The 24,241-nt window shown below is 46.0% G+C and overlaps 1 protein-coding gene and 1 pseudogene across 2 annotated transcripts in view; one reads left to right on the forward strand and one right to left on the reverse strand.

Moving 5' to 3' along the window:
- Positions 1–1,337: 1,337 nt before the first annotated feature.
- LOC311154445 (histone H2B 5-like) lies at positions 1,338–16,371 on the reverse strand (annotated as a pseudogene). Its single transcript has 2 exons — positions 16,269–16,371; positions 1,338–5,890 (listed from the first exon to the last, which is right to left on the reverse strand). The product of its transcript is annotated as a histone H2B 5-like (transcript).
- A 3,963-nt stretch (positions 16,372–20,334) lies between these two features.
- The window catches only part of GRAMD4 (GRAM domain containing 4), a 75,204-nt gene continuing 71,297 nt past the window's right edge, over positions 20,335–24,241 (forward strand). Inside the window, exon 1 of the mRNA XM_084206224.1 lies at positions 20,335–20,533. Coding sequence (XP_084062350.1) covers positions 20,505–20,533 — 29 coding nt within the window. The 5' untranslated portion in view covers positions 20,335–20,504. The remainder of the gene's footprint in view (positions 20,534–24,241) is intronic.

Raw genomic sequence — 24,241 nt, forward strand, 5'->3', positions numbered from 1 at the left:
AGCACAGTTAATGTGTTTAGCAAGACTTAAAGATTTTTTTCTCCCAGTAGTTTGTCCTTGAGCCAATCCTATCATCTTCAGCAGCCATTGGCAAAGGCTCTACAGGTGGACTACTCATTGCATGAAGGGCTGCTCCTCTTAATTCAAACCTCATCCTCTCACCATTGCTTTTCATGTTCCTGAGTTCTTCTACTTGGTTCTGCCAACATTCATCTGGCACCTGAGTCCTCTTAATGATCTTTGAATAACCAGTCAGTAATTATTAGATAATAACTGGATAATTAAAAAAAAAGTTATCTCCCAACATCCTGGAGAAGCATGACCATAGAGTTACGCTCTACCTTTTATAACCTGGTTTGGGTCTTTGTGATACCTTGTTCTGTTTTGAAAGTGCACTGTGGATGTGTCTCTGGAAAGGAGTATGAAAATGGAAATCAGTACAAGTAGCAAAATTTATTTCCTTGGAAATAAATACTCAGATCAGCTAGTTATAGGTTGGAATTTTTTTCTCTAAATACTGATTTTTTCCCAATTATGTTAAGCTTGTATTTCTTTAGAGACACTAGAAACATTTTTAGCTCTGATTTCTGTTAAATGCCATATCTGTTTTCCAGCAGACAGTGTCCAGCATGGCACATACATTTCCCACTCCAGTGAATGCATTATGATGCTGATGTCCAGCAGGTAAGTGCTTCACTGGAGCATATTTACCAATCATTCTTTAAAGGGAAGATCCTTTTTCTTTCTGGTGTTTTCAGATGCTACATCTCATCCTGTGGCTGTTGCCTATAAACTTCTCAGAGGCCAAGAAAAGATGTTTCTAGTGTTAGCAGTTGTTAATTCAGATAACAGAAATTCTAAATGTGCATAAAACACTTCTTCAGCCACAGAATCTGACACTGTTCAGTCCAAACTGTTCCTGCTTGGGGGTGAATGATGGGTGCTAGGCAGAGCACACCCCAAGCAGGAGTGTGGCGAGGACAGATGGCAGCCTCAGCTCTGCCTGGGACAAGATCATTGGAAGGGCTTGAGAAAAACAGATGTTTATGTTGCACTCATGTTCGGGTTGAGTGACACCCCATGAGGACTCCAGTGGCAGCCTGTGATATCCCTTCAGTGAGGGGCTCCTCTGGTTTTTGATTGACCCTCTGTCAGGATCAGCTGTGCTCCATCTCTGCTGGAAGAGTGGTTGCTGTCACCCCAGGTGTGGAAGAAATATGGACAAAGAGAATTGCAGGGCTTGGGGAACACTAGTGATAAGGCAGAAGCAAAGACACCTCAACAGCTGGCTACCATTGACTTCCAACAGGTTGGAAGTTACATTTTATTTAGACACTTAACAGAAAGCAGGTAATTAGCACTAAGGTCATAACCCAGCAGCAGTTTAACATGGATCATACTTGATGTAACACTTATTGCCAGAAAAACTCTGTGTACACAAGCCCAAGAGATACCATGCATGGAGTAAGCATGAAAGATTGCTCCCCAGGTGGTGGTCCCAGGAAACTCTCCTAATTCTGTCACTAAGTGATTTTTATTATTCAGTTCCCATTCTTCCTTTGCCTGTAAACAATCTGGTCTGGATGTGAACCAACAGGAAATGCTGTGGTGGAACAGACGCTCAGGGCTATGCAGAGGCCATGCCAAACTCTACTCCGGGGGTGGCAGGACTTGGGGCTACCCACAGGGCTGCCTCTCACCAGAGTGAAGGGTGCACAGGCCACACAACTCCACTGGGCAGGACTCTTCAGTGTCCCTTTGTGGGGCACACAGCTGTGTCCAGGACAGGCACTCACCCTCCATGCTGGTTCTTGCTCGTTTTCCCCACGCTTGACTAAAAACCTGTGTGTCCTGAGCAGGAGCAAGCCTCCATGCAGGGGACACAGCTCCCCTGTAGGTTGAACTCTGCTGTGAAAGGCAGATGGACTTTAGGCCCTTCTGGGGAAGCAGGGTGGAAAATCAGAAAATCTACAGCAGCTTGTTTTCTCTTTGAAATTGTACATAAAAACAAATAACAAATAACAAATACAGTGATACCCTTGGGGTTAATATGAGGTTAGTATCAAGGCTGTATTACCTTTTTCATCTTCCTTTCCAACTTTCAATCTGTAGTTGAGTTACTTTAATTGGCAAAACACAGGCATGGCACAGAGATGCTTTTGGGACTGCAGAGGGGATTGGGTAGGGACAGTGGGGCTTGGTATATTATCTTCAGTTTTAAAACATTTTCTCAATTCCAGAGCTGGAAATATGTATTCATTAAAAGCACTGATCCTGAAGTGCAGAGTCCATCTTCTGCAGCAAACCTCCTTACCAGAAAACTGTGAAGTATGTCACACCTCAGATTACTTAGAGGACAATCAATCCTTGAACTTTTAGACCACCTTCTCTTGCCTCTAATATTAAGGCTCAGCCCAAGCTTATCACATTCAAACTAATTCCCATTTAACTGCTGTGGATGGTGTCCTGTACATTAACTTCCCAAATGCTTTCTGGGTCAGTCCTAGCTTATACCAGCCTTTCCGGGATCATCCCTTCCCTCTGCTGGCACAAATGTCTGTACAACAGAGCAGCCACCAGAATAGGGTTAAAACAAAACTTGAAAGAAAGGAAAAAAATAAAAAAGGTTTAACACAGATCAGTTCCTCAATCCTGTGCTTCACATTGCCAGGAGTGAGTGAAAAAATCATACAAATGGACAGTGAAGAGCAAATGATGCATAGAAAGACAACCTAAACTATAAATGCATGGACATGATCAGTCTCAGTCACTTGGCTTTAGACAGTATAAAAATCTTTTTTAAGCCTTCAAATATTTTTGTAGCTTTAAATCACTGGTTCTCCTTTCTCTGAAACAATCTCCAAAAATGGAGAATGACAACAGTGACAGAAGAAAATGGGACCAGTACTCTGAATATGAGTATGGAGTAAGCAGCTCCCATCTGAGTGCCCAGCTCATTCCTGGCTCCCTGAGCTGCCCAGGAGACCCTCAATGAGGCCAATACCTCACTTTATTTTCCTGGTTTCTTGCAGCCTGTGGAGACTCAAGTGGACTCTGCTCAAAAGAGTGAGAGTTTAGAGGCTGTGCCAGGTGATCCTGGGAGATGTGTGTCCTGGCTCAAACACGCTGCTTGGACTGGAGAGGCTTCATTCCACTCTGAATTCCTGCCTTCAAGAGAGCTCCCCACAGGGATGGATCTGACCTGCAGCTCACAGGGACAGAAGAGGAAAGCTCCAGCAAGGCCATCCAGCCCTTCACTCCCAGCAGCCCCCCGATGCACCATCCACTGCCTGGGCTTCTTGTGGCACAGGTGTCAAGGATGGTGGCTCTAGGCTCACCACAGGTACATGTTCATCTTTGGTATCTGATTTGGACTATTTGATTGGAAACAAAAGGAAGTACTCAGCTGTCACCTGCAAAGTGTCCTGGCCAAGAGGCCCAGGTTACCAATGCCACTGACACTGAATACAGGTGCTGCTGCAGGGAGCTGCTCCTTGTGGGTGCTGGCACCCAGGGAGCTGGGTTTTGCTCTTTCTGAGAGCTGTCAGCAGGGATTCCTGCTGGCACCAGGCTGTGAGACACAGCTGTGTGTTAACAGAGAGCAGAGTGTGGGAGGAAAGCCCCCTCTCAAGTGTGGGGTGCTCACACCCAAAGCAGGGGTGTGTGAGCAGCCCAGAAACAAACTGACCTTCATTCTTGCACAGAGACCACATGAGACCCCAGCTGTTCTCAGGCTTCTGAGCAGGGCTATGCCTCAGACCAACTGGAAAAATGACTGCAATGCAAATCTTCTGGAGCTGCAGAGTCCTACAGCTCCAAAAGCAACATAAATTTGCCAAAGGTCCCAATCACTCTCGAAGTGTAAAGAAAGAGGATAAAGGCAGGAGAAAGCCATGTACTGCATGGCTATTATTTTGGGATATGAATTTACCTTTTAGTTAAAAATAAGGTCCTGAAGATTAGGGAGAATCTGCACTTAGTTCTGGATCCTATCTCTTTGCTGCTCCTTTTATTTACAGAGTAAGTTGCAGAAAGCTGTTGTTATTTTAGACATGAATATTTTTTATCTGAGTGTTACTGCCTACCAGAGGCTTTGATTTTTTTTAATGTTGGCTAATTTTGTGGTTTGAGTAGGAAGCTTCAACTTCACACCAGTTCTACACAGGCCCTTCTGCTACCCAGCAGTCTGGGCAAGATAAACCTGTAACCAAGACATTCCTCCCTTAACCTCTATGGCTTTATCATGATTTTATTATTGCTCACCTTGCTGTGGACTTTGAAAAGATATGGGGAGTATCTGAAGTAGTTTAAAACTATTTAACCTTTTAAATATCTGGGATTCAGGCAAGTGTCCCTATATATCCACCCAGCCCCAAATTCTGCTTTTGCTTTCTAACTGCTGAATGAATTAGGGAGGGCAGGGCCAGGCGAGCTGCCTGCAGTGATCTCTGTGGGGAGCAAGCTTCCTCCCACCCCTCAAAATGCACTAACCACCCATGCTCCCACACCAGATGCCTTCCCACATCCTCAGTCCCTGCCCAAAACATCTGTGCTGTTCGTCCTGCACCACCCTATTGCTCACAGGAGAGGGGACCCCCACGGGCACCACCCCATCTTGCCCACACTTATGGTGGAGGGAACACCCAGGCAGCATCAAGGCAGGAAAAGTCTCTGAAAAGCAGCAGAATTAGCAATGTCTTGCATGCCAAAGCAAGTCCTAAGGCAGGCAAAGCAGCAGCCAGGAAAGACAGAGACCCACTCCCAACATCCCACCTTGTCCATCCCTCCACCTCAGCACAAGGTGGGAGGCAGTGGGCAGCTCAGCACCCTCATCTTGCTCCATGGCTCACCCATCAGGAGCAAGGAGGAGGATTAGCGCTTGGTACCAACGTGGGCATCTGCCTGCCTGCCAGGCTTGCTCTTTAAAACAGGCTGTCAAGCACAGATAGCTGTTGAATCAATATGTGCCTGGTAGCTGTTGATGCCACTTCTGCCAGCACGGGGTGGGCTGAGGCACTGCACACCAGGAGGGATTCAGGCTCTGAGAGAGAGGATGCAGCGCTGACTCTTCAGTACCCACATCAGATGACTGTGAGAAAGCAGTCAAACAGGAAGACTTCAGTGATGGTGTCTCTGCGTTACCGCTGCCAGTCCCCCCTCCCAGTGCCAAGCACGAATGTTTGCCAAGCACAGAGGAGGCTGGATATACCATGGCTGGTCAGTTCTTTGAATGAGATGTAAAAGCAGGGGCCTCCACTACCAGCCTCGGCAAATCCTTCCCACACCCTGAACAGATGATGAAAATCAGCTGACGTCCAGATCGCTGTCTCCTCTTCCTCTGGGCAGCTTCTCGTGCCCATCCCCAGGCTGCAGATTGCTGTGGATAATAGCTGTGACCGTTCACCCAGACCATGGCTGCCTACCTGCGCTGGCGTGGAGGGCCCTGTGCTCCATGGTCCCGCTGCAGAGGGGACACCCAGCTATTTGGAGCTGGTGTACTTGGTGACAGCCTTGGTGCCCTCGGACACGGCGTGCTTGGCCAGCTCTCCGGGCAGCAGCAGGCGCACGGCCGTCTGGATCTCCCGCGAGGTGATGGTGGAGCGCTTGTTGTAGTGGGCCAGGCGGGAGGCTTCCCCCGCAATGCGCTCAAAGATGTCATTGACGAAGGAGTTCATGATGCCCATGGCCTTGGAGGAGATGCCCGTGTCGGGATGGACCTGCTTCAGCACCTTGTAGACGTAGATGGAGTAGCTCTCTTTCCTGCTTTTGTGACGCTTCTTATCACCCTTCTTCTGGGTCTTTGTCACGGCTTTCTTGGAGCCCTTTTTGGGGGCTGAGGTTGACTTTGCTGGCTCTGGCATCCTGACAGCTCTTTTCCTGCGTCTTGGAGCTGCTTGGAGAGAACATAAAAAAAATCTAATTCTTTTTTGACCTTCTACAGAATAATTGTACTGCAAGATGAGAGAGTCTGAGTTGGAGGCAAGTAACAGCTCAGAATCTGGGACAAACACCCCATGCATGACCCTGCAAGAGCATTTCTGAACTGCCAGCAAGAATTTGTGGTTTGTGTACGGCTTTTTGTTGTTTTCTGTTTAAATACCTACAACACTGGCCTTGTCAACATCTCTGAACACAAGCCTAATTGGCATCTACTCAGTAAATATGAGATGGAGCCTGAACATCTTTCTGAGAAGAACACTGCAGTTCCAAAGAAAACACTAACTGCAGCATGGATTAAATCAAATCTTGCTGGAATGGGCCCAAGACTGTTGCAAGGTATCACTGCAGGCACATGAGACTGGTCAAAATTATTTTACGTGGTTTAGAATCTCCAATAAACCCTTTTTATTTGCATGTAGACAGAAGTTTACTTTGAGAGTGCTTGCATTTCTGTGGCTATTGTTTGACACCATGTTTTCCAGTGAAATATAAAAAATAATACAGTTTTAAGCTAGCTGGCTGAGCTACAGGAATATATCAGTGTTCACATTGGCTATCAAAAATACCATAGAGTAGAAAAGCTTAGAGGAGGTGGCAGGAATGACCTGGCCAAGAAACAGAAATGTGGACAGGAATCAAAAAGCAAAGTGCTTTCAGGCTACATGTTGATGGAAAAAATGCTTTCCTGTTATTTGATACTTTTTGCTTTCAAGAGAGCAAGCCTTTGCTGGACAGTTTACACCAAAGATGCCAGATCCTCCCTCTGAGTTTTTCTTCATTAGGTCACAACGTGCAGAGCCATGACCTGCAGCTGACTGTTCTCATCCAGAAGCACAGTAACAAAAACCCAGTATGTAAACCTGTGAAAAAACTGTGTGCCTCCCCCGCACTACAAATTTACATGTGCTTTATTTCATGGGCCAGGGGAATAACTTGCTGCAACCTGGTAAATGGTTTTGTGTTTCAGAGAACACTTCAAATGCCCCCTTGAAAGACAAGGCTCCTCCAGGTTTTGCTAGAGGATGAGCTTACAGCATCACCCCAGGGCTTGGGATTTACTGCTCTGCATCTCCTTTGAAGATGGCCTAGGAGTTACAGACTGCTGGCCAAGAGAGACAAGTAGAGAAAAAAGAGCTTCAGGGCTGATGGCACATGGGAAAAAGGATAGAAGTAAACAGAAGAGAGAAAGCTGGGATGTAACATATGGTCTGCACACTCTTGAGTATCAGAGAAGGACCTAAACAGTGCCTGTGCCAAGGCAATGGCTGCATGCTCAGCCCTGCCTCTCCTCCTTGGGAGAGAGTGAGTGAGATGTCTGATTTCTCCATCTGCAGTCACAGCCAGATGCAGCAGCACTGCTGCAAACAAGCCCATGCGAAGTTCCCAGCTGCTCCCTGTGGGAGGAGACACCTTTGATCCTGAGGCTGGATTTATGTGCCCACCCACACCTCAGTGGGAAGCTCCTGCTTCCAAATCTCCTCCATGGCTCCAGATCAGCCCGTGTGATGCTGCCTCCCACCTGCAGCGAGCACCAGGGCTGGGCAAGGGCCAACCTGGGCACTTCAGGTAGAGCTGTGCCCACCTGCAAGGGCAGGCTGGCATGGCTTGGGATGCTGTGCAGTGGGGAGGTCTCCACCACAGCCCTCCCAAACACCCTCCTGTGTGGAAGCTGAAGTCAGCACTAGCGTCCTTAGAGCTGGGTTTCTGCTCCAGAAAAGCAGGTTCTTCTCCAAAGACATGATTTTCATGTGATAAGTTTTTGACTCTGCCACCTCATGTCCTTTCTTAATTTTTTCTGGCATTCTTCCTGGTGGTGGCATTTGGAATGGCAAGTGCTGGACTGCCCCAAAAGTTCTGGACATCTTTCAAATCTGACACCTGCCCACTTAAACACAACATTTTCTTCCTCTGGTGAAATCACATGTTTTCTTCATTTTTTTCTCTATTTAGGAAGTAGTCCTGGGAAAAGAAATCCCCTACTGCTCTGTTTGCAGACTTGAAAACATGCCTTTTCAATGGAAAATTATTTTTCTACAGGAAGAAATAACTGTGCACTTGCTCCTTTTTCTTTTGAGCTAATTTCCTCACTGAAAACACCACAACTGAAAAATGCAAATGGATAATTCTTAAGCATTTTGAAAAGTATGTCCTTCTAAAAAAAGTATTAATTCTTAAGTGCACTTCTACTGCAGCTCTAAAAAAATGAATAGAGAGCCCAAAAGGCACCAGAGCGATTTCACAGGGCTCCAGAAGAGATCACATCTACAGGACATCTCCATTTGATCAGCCAACGCCCTTGGGTAGCACAGCCCAGATCTCACTCCCCTCCCAGGTATGGCTGCAGTGGGGGAAGCAATGATACTGAAGTTCAGAGATCAGCACAAAAGCTTGTGCTTCCCTCCACCCATTTCTTTGCAGCTGACTGTTTAACAGGTAAATAACACCTCTGAAAACAGGCTGTGTTCTTTGTGGTTTATTTGGGCAGTGCCTAGCAGGCAGAGCCTGAGTGCATTTGCCAGGTGCTAAATAAATAATGATAATAATGGTCAACAGTATCACCAATCCTTCTGTCAACAGTGCAATGCAACCCACAGCAGGTGCTGCTCTGGTACAAAGACAGAACTAGTGGGATTATTCCCAAAGTGTCCTTGTGGAGAGTTTGCTGAGGAAAACAAAAAAGTGACCTTTAAAAGAATGGCTTCTTTTTATAAAAATAGTAGCATATCTTTGTTTCCTTAAGGAAAAGAAAAAAAAAATGAAGAGAGAGAGTTGGAGAGAGAACCTGAAGAGGTTAAAAATGATTGCTTTTTATTTTGGAAGTGTTGCCAGCATGACTGACTTCTCTACTGTGAGGTAGACCAAGCATTGGGTACAGGTTGCTCAGAGAGGTTGTAGGACCTCCATCCTTGGAGATACTCAAAATCTACCTGGACCCAGCTCTGGGAAACCCACAGTGGCTGACCCTGCTCTGAGCATGCACTAGATACCTGCCAGAGGCACCTCCAACCTGATCCATTCTGTGACTTTTGGAGACTGAGACTGGGTAGAACCTTATGAACACTTTATGAGCTGTGTTCCCTTGACTGACATCTCCCATGGGATACTGCAGCCCCAGATTCCCACACAGACTCCTCAGAAGAGATGGTGTTCATCTCCAGGTCCAGGCCACTCAGGTCCCTGGGATGCAGGGTATGGTCATGCAAGAGAAGGCTCTTTCAAGAAGCACATTTGGAAAGTTTCAGGTTTTTGAGAAAAATCTCTGGGAACATTATTTTCCTGATGTCTTTGTATGCTCTGAGATAAATCAGTTATCAGTGCTGGCAGTTTTTTCCTTCCTCAGAAAACCAACAACAAAACCAACCACAGCAGTTTTTCCAGCCAGCTCCAAGCAGCAGCCTGACTGCTGCCAGAAAACAGAGCAGTGCCGAGTGACAGATACATCTTCCTTTGTGCTGACACTCCTTTCTTCAGCATCATTAAAGGGAAAGTGAACGGAAAAACATATTCAAAGATACAAATCACCACAGTTTCTCAGATCTGAAATGGGAGAGGAGCCCTGCTGAGAAATCCCACATGGCACCTGATGCTGTCTCTTATCCCCAGGCTTGATATACCAATGGAGAGACACAAGCAGGGAAGCTCCTGCAAGATTTTTGTTCATTTTTGGCCTTGCTGCTGAGTCTTTAGTGCCAGTGCCAAGCTGCTGCCAGCAGTGTGCATGGGTAACCGTGGGTGGACTGTCAGCTGGCCTTTTGGACCTCTCCTCATGCAGGGCTAGAAACAGCACTTAGATTTTTTAAATTTTTTTTTTTTTTGAAAGCTGTCCTTGCTATGATGAGCTCTGGGGCATCCACTGTATACACCCATGCCCTTCCTGTAATTTCCTATTCAACCATAAAAGTTACATTTCTAGAATCAGCATTTTGTTCTTAGGAGGTTTTGGTGACAAATTAAGTATTTCTAGGAAAAAACTCAAGCTCTCATCTTTTGGAAATTTGAAATTCTGTTATTTATAAATCTTCTGATGTTCCACTTTAATCCTTCCTAGAGCAAATGTGAACCAACAGACACCTGCTGATAATTCTGCCCCTTAAATAAGACTGTTCTGTCCATTCTGTCCAATTATTGCCCCTTTCCTCATTTTCTACTACTCCTATTAAAAGAGAAGATACTTGGCTTTATTCCTGCATGCCAAGAAACACTAAATGAAAATTGCTGCCGCTTTTTGTTTAATTTTCTTTGAAACACAAAGAATAAAAAATTAGGGAATGTTTCCACCAAAAGGAAAAGGCTTTCTAACGGATTCACCTGCTCTGAAATGCTTGTGAGATCTGGTAAATATAGTTTACAAATTACAATGTGTCAACAAATGACTGTTATTGGAAAAGAGAATTCCTGCAAACTGCAAATCCTCTTCCTTTTGTTATGCACGGCCATCTACTATTATACAAGAACTTGTTCATCTGTCAGGTGTCATTATATAGTCATAGTTGAGAAAACAAACAATATTTGTGATTATTTGGTAGCAAGCTCTGCCTCAGGTATAAAGCAGATCAGAAGCATGATGAGTCATTGTGAGACATTGGTGATGTTGCCTCGTGCAAAAACTGATAGTTGTATTTTGGTCTGAAAAGAATTTTTCCCTTGGTATGTTGTCTAGCATGTGATGATGAGGTAATATTTGCTTTGAAGTAAGGAGGCGGAGAATTTCCTAGAATAAGGTAAACTAATCTGAAATGCCTGATTTCTTCCAATGGTGGAGGGGTGCAGAAAACAGTTTTGAGATCCTAGGTTTCCTCCCAAGTAATCCAGAAACAGCACTAAGACCCCATCCTCAGTTCCACATGCTCTGCTGCACTTTTTATCTCTGTTCCTGTAAGGGTTTCATTTAAATGGCTCCCTTTCAAAGTTGGATATACACATGCAGTTTTCTAGTGAACAGAGGACTGTGACTCCAGGTTAAAATTGAATATGACCTCTATTCACTGACAAAGAAATGCTATAAACTCAGTCCCTGACACGACGCTCACGTAGATTTTCATATTTCTTTAGAACAAATACAAGCAGAACAGAGCACTGTGTCCAAGCTCTTTGACTGATACTTATCTTGCTTGTGTTAACCCATTGCTTGGGAGTTCTCTACAGAATACTACAGGAATCTTTTCTGTTCTTTTCTATAATTTCAATTTAAGATTTTTAGAAAGCACATCTTTAATCACCAGTAACAGGTGTAATTTCTTGTGCTACTTCTGCCCAAGTTGTAAGTACTTCTCAGGGCTGCAGGGGTATCAATCAGAGATTTTGAATTATTACCTACAAAGTAAGGAGCAGGGCCCTACATCAGAGTTCTCTGCAGAGAAGATACCTTGAAATTTTACAGAAAATAAAATCTTACCCGTGAGTCAAGAAGAGCAATAGAGAGACAATGTTGCAAGAAGAATGACTGTCAGGAGACTAAATACTGCAGTCCTTATGCTGATTTAAAGAGTGTCTGAAGTCAATGGGGATTTAACACAGGTCTGAAAACACATGTGAAATGTTTAGAGATGCTTAGCACCAACAGCTGACATTGATTTCCACTGGAATCCAAAAGGTTCATTACTTCACAAAAATCAGACCTCATATTTTATCAAGGTTTTGTTACTGTTAATAAAGGAGTAGTTAAAAAAGCTTTATTACCTGCTCTTTGTAAGAGTACTCATTGTATACCTGTTTTGGGATAGCTCTGATCCACATGCTTGAGCAAGAATCCAATAAATACAAAAAGGAGAATGATGTTTTCTGTATATCCATACCTGTTAAATGTATGTGAGGTACACCCAGTGCCAGCACCTGCTACAATTACACTCCAGTCAGAGAAACCTGTAGGAGTTAGAGTTGGTGATCCTTGTGGGTCCCTTCCAACTTGGACCATTCAGTGATTCTGTATTATCACATCCATCCTCAGGAAGCCCAACAGAGGACACAAGCAGGCTCTTTTCCTTCCTGATATTTTATCAATAACTCAAAACCTCACACATAAAATACAGCATGAGCTTCCTCTCCAAGTTTTAGAATCATCAGGATTTTCTGCTTCTGCCATGAATCCTTTCTTCAAGCAACAGCCCTTCCTTTCCCTTCATATCCCACTTCAACTCAACTGGACCCTCTGGGAGCAGCAACCCCATGTCCAATTGCAGCGTTTAGCTCCCATCCTCAGACTAACTCAGCAAAATTGCTCTGGAGGTAGGGAGAGGTCAGAGCCTGCTAACCGAGTAAGGGCAGCTGATGTCCAGCTGACCTGGGACAATCCTGCTGGGCAGAAGGAGCAAGACATCACAGCAACTCCACTGCTCACAAGCACCACAAGCTCCACATGTCTTTTTGGTGGTTTGCAAAGTACAGACTAGTGGAGATTGGTGTGAGAACCAAATTCATAGATGACTGGGGTCTGTAATACCAATGGAAGAAAGGTGCTTTACTTATCCCATGACACCCTATGCTATTGAAAATAAAAACTCCAGATTTGAAACAAATGGCTCTGTGCTGTATCAAAAATGAAAATCACTTGCTCTTTTTCCACATAATTTCAATTTCTCTGGAAAAGGAGGAGAGCAAAACCTCACTAAGGCTGCAATATCTAAATAACTCCTTCAGTGGAACCATGGTCTCTAAACTAGTAATAACACAAGCTAAAGAACTGCTATCACATTTAAGCAAACTATTTTTATGCATTTTATGGAGTAATGGAGAATTATCAAAATTCTAGACTATTTCCATAAATGCTGAAAAAGGCATCCATTAAAAATGTGCTAATTCAGCCATTCAGCCAAAAATAGGAGAGAAGCTACAGCCCAACACCTGCAGGCCGTAGGGAGAGAGTGGGTGGAAGAGGGAGAAGAAGCTTCACCAAGAAATGAGAGCTGCTCTGAGTTAAGGTAGGAGTTAGGTGGGAAGCAATGCAGACACATGCAGCACCTCTTCCTCCCACACACCCCACACCCAGGCTTTAGCAGGCTCCTGTAACCCTCTTCCAGCACCATGGATAATTGGTGTAGCAAAAAGAAACAAAAGCTGGGATTGTACCCCAAAATGTGTACTTTGGCCAAACCATACTGACTGAGACTGAGAATTTGGACATAAACCCATGCTGAAATGGAAAGCTATGTGCCCATATTAGGCTGAATACCAGACCAAGGTCATTAGGGGTTTTATGAGTGATGTGATAGGTACATCACAATGTAATGATGGACCTATGTAGTTACCACTTATTCTCAATGCCATGGATAAAATAAACCCAGCAAAACCTTTTAACAACCTTCAAGGTGTCTATATGGGTCTAAGGCATGTATGCCCAACAGACCTGGACCTCACCACCACCAAGTCTCCCCCTGCATGGGGAGAAATGTCAGGCAAGGGCATGATGTGTGCAGCTGTAATCAATCATGACCAACATTCCTTCTAAATGAGTCTCTCTCTTCAATCAGCCCTTCCCAGCTACATTATTTCAGCAAGTCCTGAAAATGGTTTCAGAAAAAATAGCAGAAAGCATGCAATCAAAAAAGCCAGGGATATGTGAAAGCTGCTTTATAGTGGTGGTAAAGCCTGGGAACACAGACTATAAACACAGAAGGTGGGGTGCCAGACAGGTATATCCACAAGAATTGCATGCCATGCCACAAGCTAAAGGACAGCAAGTGGCACAGCATCTGATTTCATTTCTACAGGATACTGAAAATACTGTAATGTGTGTATTAATAATTAATTTGGCATGGTAAAAGCAATTTTACTGTAAAACAGAGATGTGTGACTATTACTGGAGCCTGTAGGGAAACAAAGATAAATGTCCTTCCCCAGCTCTCGCATCATTCAATAACCGGATTGGGAACACGAGCCAAGACTACTGACACTTTTTTCTGCTGTTGCCACCAGATCACATTACCACAGGCAGAGAGTCCTCTGAGCATTAGAGGTCATCTTCTGTAGGAAACAGGAAAATGGAGAGTCTGTTAGATGGAAGGAGAGAAGCAGGCCTGGGACAGCCAGGTGTGGCAAAGCTCCCCTGAAGAGGCAAGCTGGCTTTTCTCCAGAAACAGATAGGGGCAAGCACTAAAGACACAAGAGTTACTGAAGGCAAAAGTAAACTCTGAAACAAGAACTGACAATAAACAGTTTTATAATGTTCATGAATAAATTTACACTGGAGATGGATGGGAACCTCACTTACATCCTTATTTGGAACTGGGAGGATAAAGGCAAGGGAGGAGGGGAGAAAGACAAAGAAATCAATTCCTGCCATATTTCAAAGACAAAACTTGATATTGTAAAAATTCTAGGAAATGGCTCCAGCATAGCAAGTAACTGCTCTACATTAATCAGGCAACATTTTTCTATGGTGCTGTGCTACTGAAAATTGTTATCAGAATGCACAGATGTCCTTCACTTTGTACTTCTCTTTCCTTTATTCTTTTATTTATTGTTCCTTCCTTCTTTTTCTCACATCCATTACAAGTGCCAGAAGGTTCAAAGCTCCAGCAGGTCTGCTGCCACTTGGTCCTGTCTCCCATGTGGTATTTGTACAGGGACTAACACAGTACTTTGAACAGCCACAGGGTTGAAAAACTGGCAGCTCTCCAGAAACTTTAAAAGAAATGGTTGTCAAGTTAGCCCATGCCCAAATTCCACACTGTACAAATTGCTTGTGAATAGTGTTTTGATATACCTCTAATTTGTGATAGCATCATTATTGCATGAATTTAGTGTGCTAGTCATTATGCTGATGCAAGCTAAAAAACACCATCCCCCTTCCAGAGAAGTCAAGGTATAACTGGAGATACATCAATATTTCCATCAGGCAAGGACACAAAGAGCAATATGCTGAAGACTTGGTTGCAACCACTAGACCAGCAGTGAAGAAAATGGGGCCTGCTGGACAAAATGACAGTGGTCCTGGATGGTCAGTAGCAATTGGAACAATTAAATGTAAAGCATACTTTTCAAAACTCAGAAAGGCAGCAGGTTTAAAATGCCAGTGGAGTGCCATATCAGCTGTACAAGACTGTTATTTTTAACCATCCTTGGCTCCATCCTCCCACATTCACTTTCCTCCTGAGCTTTCCATGCCCTTAGTTTCCCCAGTGCTTTAGTCCAACAGTCTCCCAAGCTGTTTCTTCCTCACCCTTTGCTCTTCTCCCTCCCTGCTGGTGCCTGTCCCAGCACACTCCCTCCACAGAGCTCAGTGGTGCCTCTTCTTCCAGAAGCACATCTTTGCAGGTGACTGCTAAGTCCTTTTCTTGAGTTGTGTCCCAGCTATCAGGCAGCTGCAGTGGATAAGGAGGATGACTGGAGCTGGGCTGAGGACCCACAGTGCAGGAGAGGAGATAATATGGGGTTAATTCTCTGGCATGCAAGAAAGAGGAGGGTGGTACTGGAAGGTCCAGACAGCTCCAGCCTCCATATCTTCAGGGCAGAGCTGCTGCACTTGCAGTGCATTTTAAGACAAACACATCAAGAATAAAAACAGTCTATATTTATATTAGTTACGTCAGACAGCTCCTTCCTAACAGGATGTTCTCTGTCTCCCATCCTGTAGAACCCCACTTGTCACTCAGTCAATTTCCAGGTCCCCCAGAGGACCCAAAGAGGACTTCTGCCTTTCTGTCAACATGGAAGCAGCTTCCCTTCCCTACGCTTCCTTCTTTGATATTTACCAATGGTTCACTTCAGTCCTTTCAATTTTCCCCTTTCCTTCCTGTTCCTTGATTCTACCTGCCTTTGTGACAGAGAAATGAGGAGACTCTTACCAAATGCTTTCCCTGGCCTCTCTTCACACTAGATTTTATCTTTAAGTGCTGAGTTCCAGAATACCTTCCCTTCTGCCCTTCCCCTATGTCATTTCAAGAATTACTTCAGAAAAAAATGTCACATGCTTTCTGCCTCAGCTTTCTAATGTAATTTCATGTCCTCTTGGTAACTCCCAACAACCTGGGGTGGTTCTGTCCTCCTACCCCTTCTTCCATTGCCTCCTGTACACACTACCTATTGCACTGCCATCCCTGTTCTGTTTTCATTTCTACCTTGCAGTCTTCTCTCATGCAGTATTTTCTGCTTGACAAATATCAGTCTATGTCATTTGATCTCTCTCCCCACTAGACACAGTTGCAGAGGTTATACAAACAGGTTATAAGGAACAGGTTGTAAGGAGAGATATGATGTGCCCAAAGACATGTCTGTCTTTCCTGACTCTAATACAGGCACTGTCTCTGACAAACTTTGCCCAGTCACATCCTTGACCATTGTGGCTAAGAGCCCACAGCTCCCCCTCAGCACACACCACCTGCAGTGATTACCTGGGGGATGGTCCTCTACCTTCAGTTGATGGGTTTCAACTCTCCAGGTGACACATCTTGTGTCACAGATATGTCCTCAGGAAATGGAAACTCTCTCTTCCATGGTCCTCAGGTAAAGGTTATCTTTTAAAAAATAACACAGAAAACCTTGCTGCATTGGACCACCTATGTACTTACACCAAATTCAGGAAAAAACCCTCACCCTATCTTTATAGGAAGTTTTAAGGCTGGTTTGAAAGGTAAAGAATTCCTACTCCAAGAAGGTCGATAAAATAATATGACAAGGGTGGTGATTAAGTCTCACCACAAAGGAAAATGTTGAGCTGATGTAGGCGGCATATAAAACCCCCCACTCTCTTTATGAGTCAGGTAAGCTGCCAGAAAGCGGAGGTGGAATCTGTGGGATGGAGCTGTTTTCATTCCAGCCAGTTAGTAGTAAGCTCTTTGAACAACAAAAAAAAGTAGTTTAAATAATAAATTATATTTTTAAAAACTCTTATCTAAATAGCAAAATCTAACAATTGCCCTTAATCCTCAATGATGGGGTTTGTAGTCAGTGACAGTCAAGGGAAAAAATTATTAAACAACTCTTCCCCCCACCCTCTGAGGTTAATGTAGCATTTTTGGATTATGCATCTATTCTTCCATCTCCCACCCAATGCATATGATCCTGCAGTCACAGCTTTCTTTCCTCTCCCTCTGGCTCCAGAAAAAAGGGAAGCTCACAAGCTGAAATCCCAGTCTCACCCCACACAGAACCCTTTTCAGAGGAAGAGCTTAGCTCTGCTGAGGAGAAAGCATTTCTCCACCTTTTGCATTTGTTAAGCCACTTTTGTGCAGCTATTTCTTCCAATAGCTGCACCAAATTGGCTTAACAAATGCATAAAACAAAACAATTGGAGGGAAGAAAGAAAAACATTTTGTGAGGTCTTATTTTGGGTCAGTCCAACATCCAAGGGATATTTCAAAGATATGACAGTGTCCCTCACTTAAAATTTAAGTCTTTTTCTTTACAAAAAAAAAAAAACCCCAAACAATCAAACCCTGACATTGAGAAACGTAAAAGAATGTCATTAGGTTCTTGAGTTCAAGGGGCTTAAAGTCCTCCTCTGGTACTGTCAGTGGGAGCACAACATCTGCTCTGTTCACAGTGCAGCCTGGAGCAAGATGCTTTCTCAAGTACCTATCTGAATTTAGGAACATTTCCCACATACTTAATTCTTTAGTCTACCCAATACATGTGCTTGAGGATGGGCAGGAGCAGTGCATTAAGAGGTGCTAAGAAAGGGATGAAATAGGATCAGACTGTTAGCATGAGTAATTTCTTGTTTTCAGATGAAAAGTGAAAGGAAATATATGTACACATATATATATACATAATAATAAAGTAAAATATATGTAAATGTAAGGGAGGAAAAGGACAATGACCAAAGGAACAGCTTGGAGAAGAAATGTCAAGAGGAAGGTAGAGTTAGGCAGTGGACAAAAGTGAGATGTCAGAAAGGAGAAAGAGAATGAGAGGGTTTAAAAAGAATGACACAGAGAGGAAAAAAAGAGATCTAAGAAGAAGATATATGAAAGGGAACAAAAATGAGAGAAAAGACATGAGTAGACAAAAAAACAGAGGATAAAGTAATGAGCACAATGTTTGGTAAGGCAGAAATACTTAAGTATAAATAAGACACAGAAAAGAGAGACTCATAAGATGGGCCACAAGAAGAAAAAAAGGCCTTGCACAGCAGAGATGGAGAATGAGCAGCAGGGAAAAAAAAATTCACCTGCTAGCACAGCACTTTTCAGAGTCAGAGGTGAGAGGTGCTGCTGTCCCAACAAGGGACAGAGGCAAACCCTAGGAAGTGACTGGCCAAACTCAAGGAGAACAAAGGAGGACACTGGGACAAGATAATGATACCCTTGTACTAGGTTGCTGCCTTTGTCTGAAACAGAAATCACAAAGGTCATTGAAATTGCTGCTTAAATCTAACATCTGAGAGTTGAAAAAAACCTCTTTCCCAATACAATCATTCTTCCTTCTCTCTCAACGCTGGATTAATTACAGTTTTACCTCCTTGCTGGGGAGGTAAACCTCAGACACCATTCTGCTCAAAGTAGACCTTTGTCTCTGGCTCCTTTTGCCTATAGAGGCTTCTGGAGCAATCTTTCAGTAGACAAAGGTAAATTTCCTGCAGCTCCAAAATCACCATGCTGGATTTGGCTATCTTTAGTAAAATGAGGAAAGAAAGAGGAAGGAAAGAGGGCCAAGCACTCAGGAAAAAAAGCTTCTTTTTTTTTTTTTTTTGTTATTATAATTAGGAAATTTACACAGTAGAGAGGGAAAGAATTTGCTGCCTGTAAATAAACTGTCACTCCTTTGAACATCAAATAATAGGAACAAGAAGGAGTGCGTGGGAAGTACATTCATATTATCCAATTCTTTCTGTTATTAACCTGTTCAGTATAATGAAAACATAATCAGGAAAATAACATATTGTAACACAAATACTATGGAGGCTATAGAGAAAAAACGCCAGGAAGATCAGTGTTCCCAGGGCAGCTCCAGTCTGAGAAACCAGAGCTTTATTAGTAGTAACAGGAGCAACATATGGAGATGAATGAAACCATGTTTGTAAATGTGATATGCAATTGCACACTCTCATTTGGTTTTCCTTTTTCACGATCTGACTCAGCCTCCACACTCCCCCACCTTTTGATTCATAAATTCTTGATATCAAAAAATGAAAGAGTTACAAAGGCAGCATGCAAAGGGCATGAGATGACGCGAAATACGAGGATGCTGGTGAGCACAGAACGTGCCATCAATCACCACCCTGCAAAGGGACAAATGTGCTGGAGATAAGCAGTGGAGACAGGGCCACCCTCTCCAGGGGCTCGCTGGAGAACGCCGCGCAGCAAACCCCAGCTCATCTCCACTGCGCTAGAGGCGCATGCTGAGGTAGACAAATCTATAACAAAATTGTATAATATTGCTTATGCTGCACAGCAGCCACTCGGTTAGGCAGCCCCTGCATCACCAAACCCGTGAGACTGGAGGTGAGAGGAATGAGAAATAAAAGGGTTTCCAATGGCATATACTCCCTGCATTTTTTAAGCTATGGAAGAAAGATCAGGGTTAACCACAAGCAACACAAAACACAACAAACAGTGCATGAGCAACGGTTTACAGCCCTACACGCTCACTAAATAATTAACAACCTCACAGAGTGTTGACACAGTGGGGGTCTGTACACAGGATAATCCCTTCCTTCCCCGGTGGCCCGGGCTCCTCAGCATGTGTGCGGTCAGGCTGCCCGTGGGCACCGCCGGCCCACCGCAGGCAGCGCCCGCCTGCGGCCCTCAGCCCGGGCCGTGCCCCGGCCCAGGCTTCGCCATGAGCCCCCGGTTAACCGGAGCGCACTGAGCTCCGGCGATACGATTCCCACCATCGCAGCAAAGCACTGGCAAGGCTGACACCGTTTCGGTGCACTCGCCAAGCCCGGAGAACGACGAAGCCCCGACTCTGCGGGGCTCAGGGTCGAGCACAAGGCAGGGCAGGGCAGGGCAGGGCTGGCCGCGGTACGGCGGTGCGGCAGCCCGCACGCCCGGGCAGCGCAGCCCCGCTGCGGACACTGCGGCGTGCGGTGCCCACCGCTGCCGCACCGCAGGCAGCCAGCGCAGGGGAGGGTCTTGCCTGCTGGGCGTCTGGACTCCTCCGCAGGCGAGCTCCAGGCGCCGGCGTGGCGCGGGGCAGGTGCGGGCGGCGGGGCTGGGGGGCTGCTCGCTGCCGCTCCGCGCAGATCCGCCGGCCGGGTGGGCCGCGGGACCGGGACCCGCCTCCGGTCCCGACCAGGCTGCGACCGGCGGGGCGCCTCGCTGTGCGCCGCTGCCGCTGCGGCCCGGGCCGTGCCGCACCGCCCATAGCCCGCCCGCCGGCTCCGCCCGCCCCCGCCTCTGCGGGCTCCCGCCGCGGGGCCGCCGGGGGCGGAGCGGGCGCGCAGCGCGGCCCCGGCGAGCGGCTCGGGCGCTGCGGTGGCGGCGGCGGCGGCTGCGCGGGGCGCTCGGCACGGCCGCGGCGGCGGACGGGCACCTGCTGCCGCCTCGCCCGCAGCAGCGCCGCGCTTTGTCCGGGCTGAGCGGGCGCGCTCGGCCCCGGCCGCGCCCGGCCCCGCTCAGCACAGCGGGCGGCGGCTCCCGGGGCGTCGCCTGGCTCCGGCGGCCTGGGCACGGCGGGGAGCGTGAATGAGAGTTTGCTCCGATTTCCGAGCAGGGTGAGTGCCTCGCTGGCCGTCTCGGAGGAATAATAATAATAATAATAATAATAATAATAATAATAATAATAATAATAATAATAATAATAATAATAATAATAATTTTTTTTTGGGGGGTGTCCATACCTTTACCTACTAGCCCGGCGCCACCTCCCTGGGGCAGGGTCGCGCGCGGGGCGCGGTGTCTCTCGCCACCCCCGGACGGGGACCCTTGGGAGGGCGTTGGTGTCCTTTGGTCCCTCCGTTCTCTTTTGTTCCGCTCTCCCGGGGCTGGAGGGAAGGGGCGGACCGGGAGGTTGCGGGGGAGCCAACGGAGGTCTCGGCCGGTGGCCCGGCTGTCCGGGCGGTTGCGGCACGGCTGTCCCCGTGCGCGCAGGGGGTGTCCGCCTGCTCCTTCCCCGCTTCCCGGGCGGAGCAGTGGCCCTCGTCTCCTCCCCGCGCCCCTCCGGCACGGAGGAGCCGCCCTGGGCTGCGGGGACAGGCGGTGGCATCGCCGCCACCCGCCAGAAGGTACCGGCTGTAGTAAACACAGCGCATGGGGCGGCGGTGAACCCGGTAAAGGTCACATCCTTGTGTGCACACGCAGCCCGAGCTATCTGGGCTCCCCAGCTGCTGTCTTGGGGCCGGTGTGGTGGCTGCCGGTGGCTGTCGCTGGCAGAGCCGCGCTCCCGGCCCTTGGCTGGGCTCGGCGGTGTTCCCCCGCTGCGTGCAGGGATCTCCCTTGGCGAGGGAGCAGCAGCGAGAGCTGCGTCACACCCTGCTTTGCCTCCTCCCGCCCCCGGCCGGGGTGGCAGCTGGGTGCCATCCGATTTAGCAATAAGAGCTGGGAATGCAGGTTCTGCTGTGAGGTTTGATTGCCGAGCGGTAGCTGTCCCTAGCCGAGTTCAGGGCTAGGCACGCGTTCCTGTTAAACAGCAGCCAGCAATGTGCTGATTCCTCAGAGCATGCAGTGTCTGGATGCATCTTGGTGTGGAGCAGTGAGGCACGGGAGTGTTGGAGCAGTAGAAGCGGAGGAATGCTGCTGGAGAGCTTACTCGGGAGGAGATGGAGAGGATGGCATGGTAAATGGCTGTTTTGCAATTCAGGCTGTCAGCCTGGACTCCTGCAGACAGGTCAATAGGTATGCGTGGATTTTGTGGCCTTCTGTGTGCTCCTGTGGGTCATCGCTGGGCTTGTGTGCGCAATTGCGGCAATGGGAAATGACGGCTTTTTGTCATGTTTTTGTGTCTTGCCTTGTTGCTGCAGCTCAGGAGTTTTAGATTAGTAGATGGGGTACTGTTAAGCTTGTGTGATTATGGAATGAATGATGGACAAGTTCTCGGTATCACATTTCCAGTGGTGGTTGAGATGTGGGTGGGGAGAGGAAATATTTAATAAAGTAGGGCTCTCAGGTCCCTGTGCTTTGCCTTATCTGGCAGTATCCTGCCTTTACTTTTAACTTGTGATAGTTTCATTCCACACAATTAGAAGTGTGAGCTTAACTGCTTCTTTTAATGCCATGTTTAGTTATCGAATACCACATCTAGTTGTTCAGAAAGGGAAGGCTTTTTTAGTCCTAGTCTGTGTTCTTCAGAAGCTGACAGTTAAGCTGCTAGCTCTGAAACTGATAAAGTACAAAATTGATGTTGTTATGGCACTGAATTGTGCAAAATTCCATGAAAGCCTGAGTTATGTTTCACTATTTTTCATATGGTTGCCACAAGAATGTTTGGCTCATCTCTCTGCCCTAATAAAGGTGGTTTTGGGCTGAGATGCCAGACTGAACTGAAATGAGCCATGTCGTGCATCCTGCTCTGCAGGTAAGCTCTCGGAGCTGGTTTCAGATGGGGGTAGGTGGGACTAACCTGAGTTCAAGGATCAGACTGATAGGTTTGGTTTTGTTTTCTTTTCTCATTTAACTGTGGCACTGTTGAGATGTGATCTGCTCAGCATGTCCTTGTTCAGGGGGTGGCTCTCAAGCAGCCTGGGTTGGCTGCTGCTGTTTGGATGTGTGTGTGCCACTCCTTGGCACGGCACAGCTTCTGCTCTGGGCGAAGGCACCACCCAGGCTTCAACCTCCTGCCTGATGCCTTGCCAGCATCTCTGTGTCCTGCTGACCTGACATCAGTACCTGGAGGAGGGGGGTGTGGAAAAGCCTGTCCTGGCCCTGCTTTTCATGGGACCCGGTTTCAAAGAGACTGGTGGAAGGGAGATCCCAAATGAGGAGGTACAATCAGGGGCCTGACTGGCAGCCCTGCTGTCTTTCCAGCTGGAAATGAATTCCCAGTGATTTACAGCAGAAACTGTTCCCTACCCTTTCTCTTGCTGCGAGTGATATTGAAAGGTTATAGGAGTAGAAGTTCATTATACAAATTAATGGCTGGAGGAGTATTATGTGGCAAAGAGATTCAGTGTTGTTTGAGACCTGGGGGGAAAAACTCCAGATGGAAGACTTTGTTTTGGCAAAGGAACCCTTTCAGTGTCTGAAAAGTGATTAGTGCTGCTGTTAAAGATCAGGTATAGATACTGGGTGTGAAACATTGTCTGTGGGTACATACGAAGTACATACATGTGGTACTACGTATATGTGGTATGTCTTCAGCATCATTTTGGTACTTGAGTATTCAATCCTTAATACAGAGACTTCAGAACCAGGGAGAGGCATTAGCTGTTTAACCCCCAAAGTGATGATGATCTGTTGGAAGAATAACAAAGATCCCATTTCTCCTTATTGTGTCTGCTGAAAATTCACATTTTATTTTTTGACTGTATCACCACCAAATGTAGAGGGGCTCTTGAACACCAGTCTGTGTTTTGTGTAACATATGGTCCCACTAACATTTTATAGTGAATAATTTTTTATTTAAAGAGTAATAGATCACATTTCCTGATGTTTTGTTTCCTGATGTTATAGGTCTGGGTAATAAATGTTGTTCAGGAACGTTTGAGTCAAGGGCAACATATACCTCGCTGATTTTTTTGGGGTAAAGTTAGGTAGCTATTCAATGGTTTCTTGTGGTCTCTTCCTCCCTCTCTTACCCCCAGTATTTATCAGGCTTAATGATGATCTCTGACTTCAAAGTCTTGAAAGCCCTGGTTGTAACTAAATACTCCATTATTACGTTCAGAGAATTCTGTCATCTTGAATTGGAGGCTCTCTTGTCCAATCCTCTGTCAGGCCCAAATAAAGTACACAATTTTCTTGCTTTATCCTGTAACACTGGTTCTGTTTCTTTCCTACACAGACTTTGGCAGCTAAAGAATATCTGCATGGCAGCATCCATGCTAGGAGGAGAGATCACTTTCTCTAATGTGTTATTTTTATGACACACAGTTTGATCAGAGGGAAAGCTTTCGACAGTAAGTGCTTAATCAGAGTTTTCAAAACAGATTTTCTCTCTGCCCACTGCCCTTAACCTGGCAGGTTAATCCATGTAATAATCTGTGCACAGAAATACAGACAACAAATGCAGTTCTTCAGTTGTAATGTTGGGTGCTTTGAGGTTTTTGTCTGTTTTGGTCTTTGAAGTTTCTAAACATGCAAGTTTCCTCTTTGCACCTTGTGTTCCTTGCTGTTGCTATAGGACACACACTCCCAAACCAAAGAAATTAGACCTTTTCCTAGAGGTTAGAATTTACTAAGAGAGTTATAGTTTAGTTGTGAACTCCCCTTAAAATTTAATGACTTAGTGCTGCTTTTTGTTATGACATAAGAAAAATGAAGTAAAG

This window comes from Fringilla coelebs, assembly GCF_963513975.1.
Source record: "Fringilla coelebs genome assembly, chromosome: 5".
Lineage (NCBI taxonomy): Eukaryota > Metazoa > Chordata > Aves > Passeriformes > Fringillidae > Fringilla > Fringilla coelebs.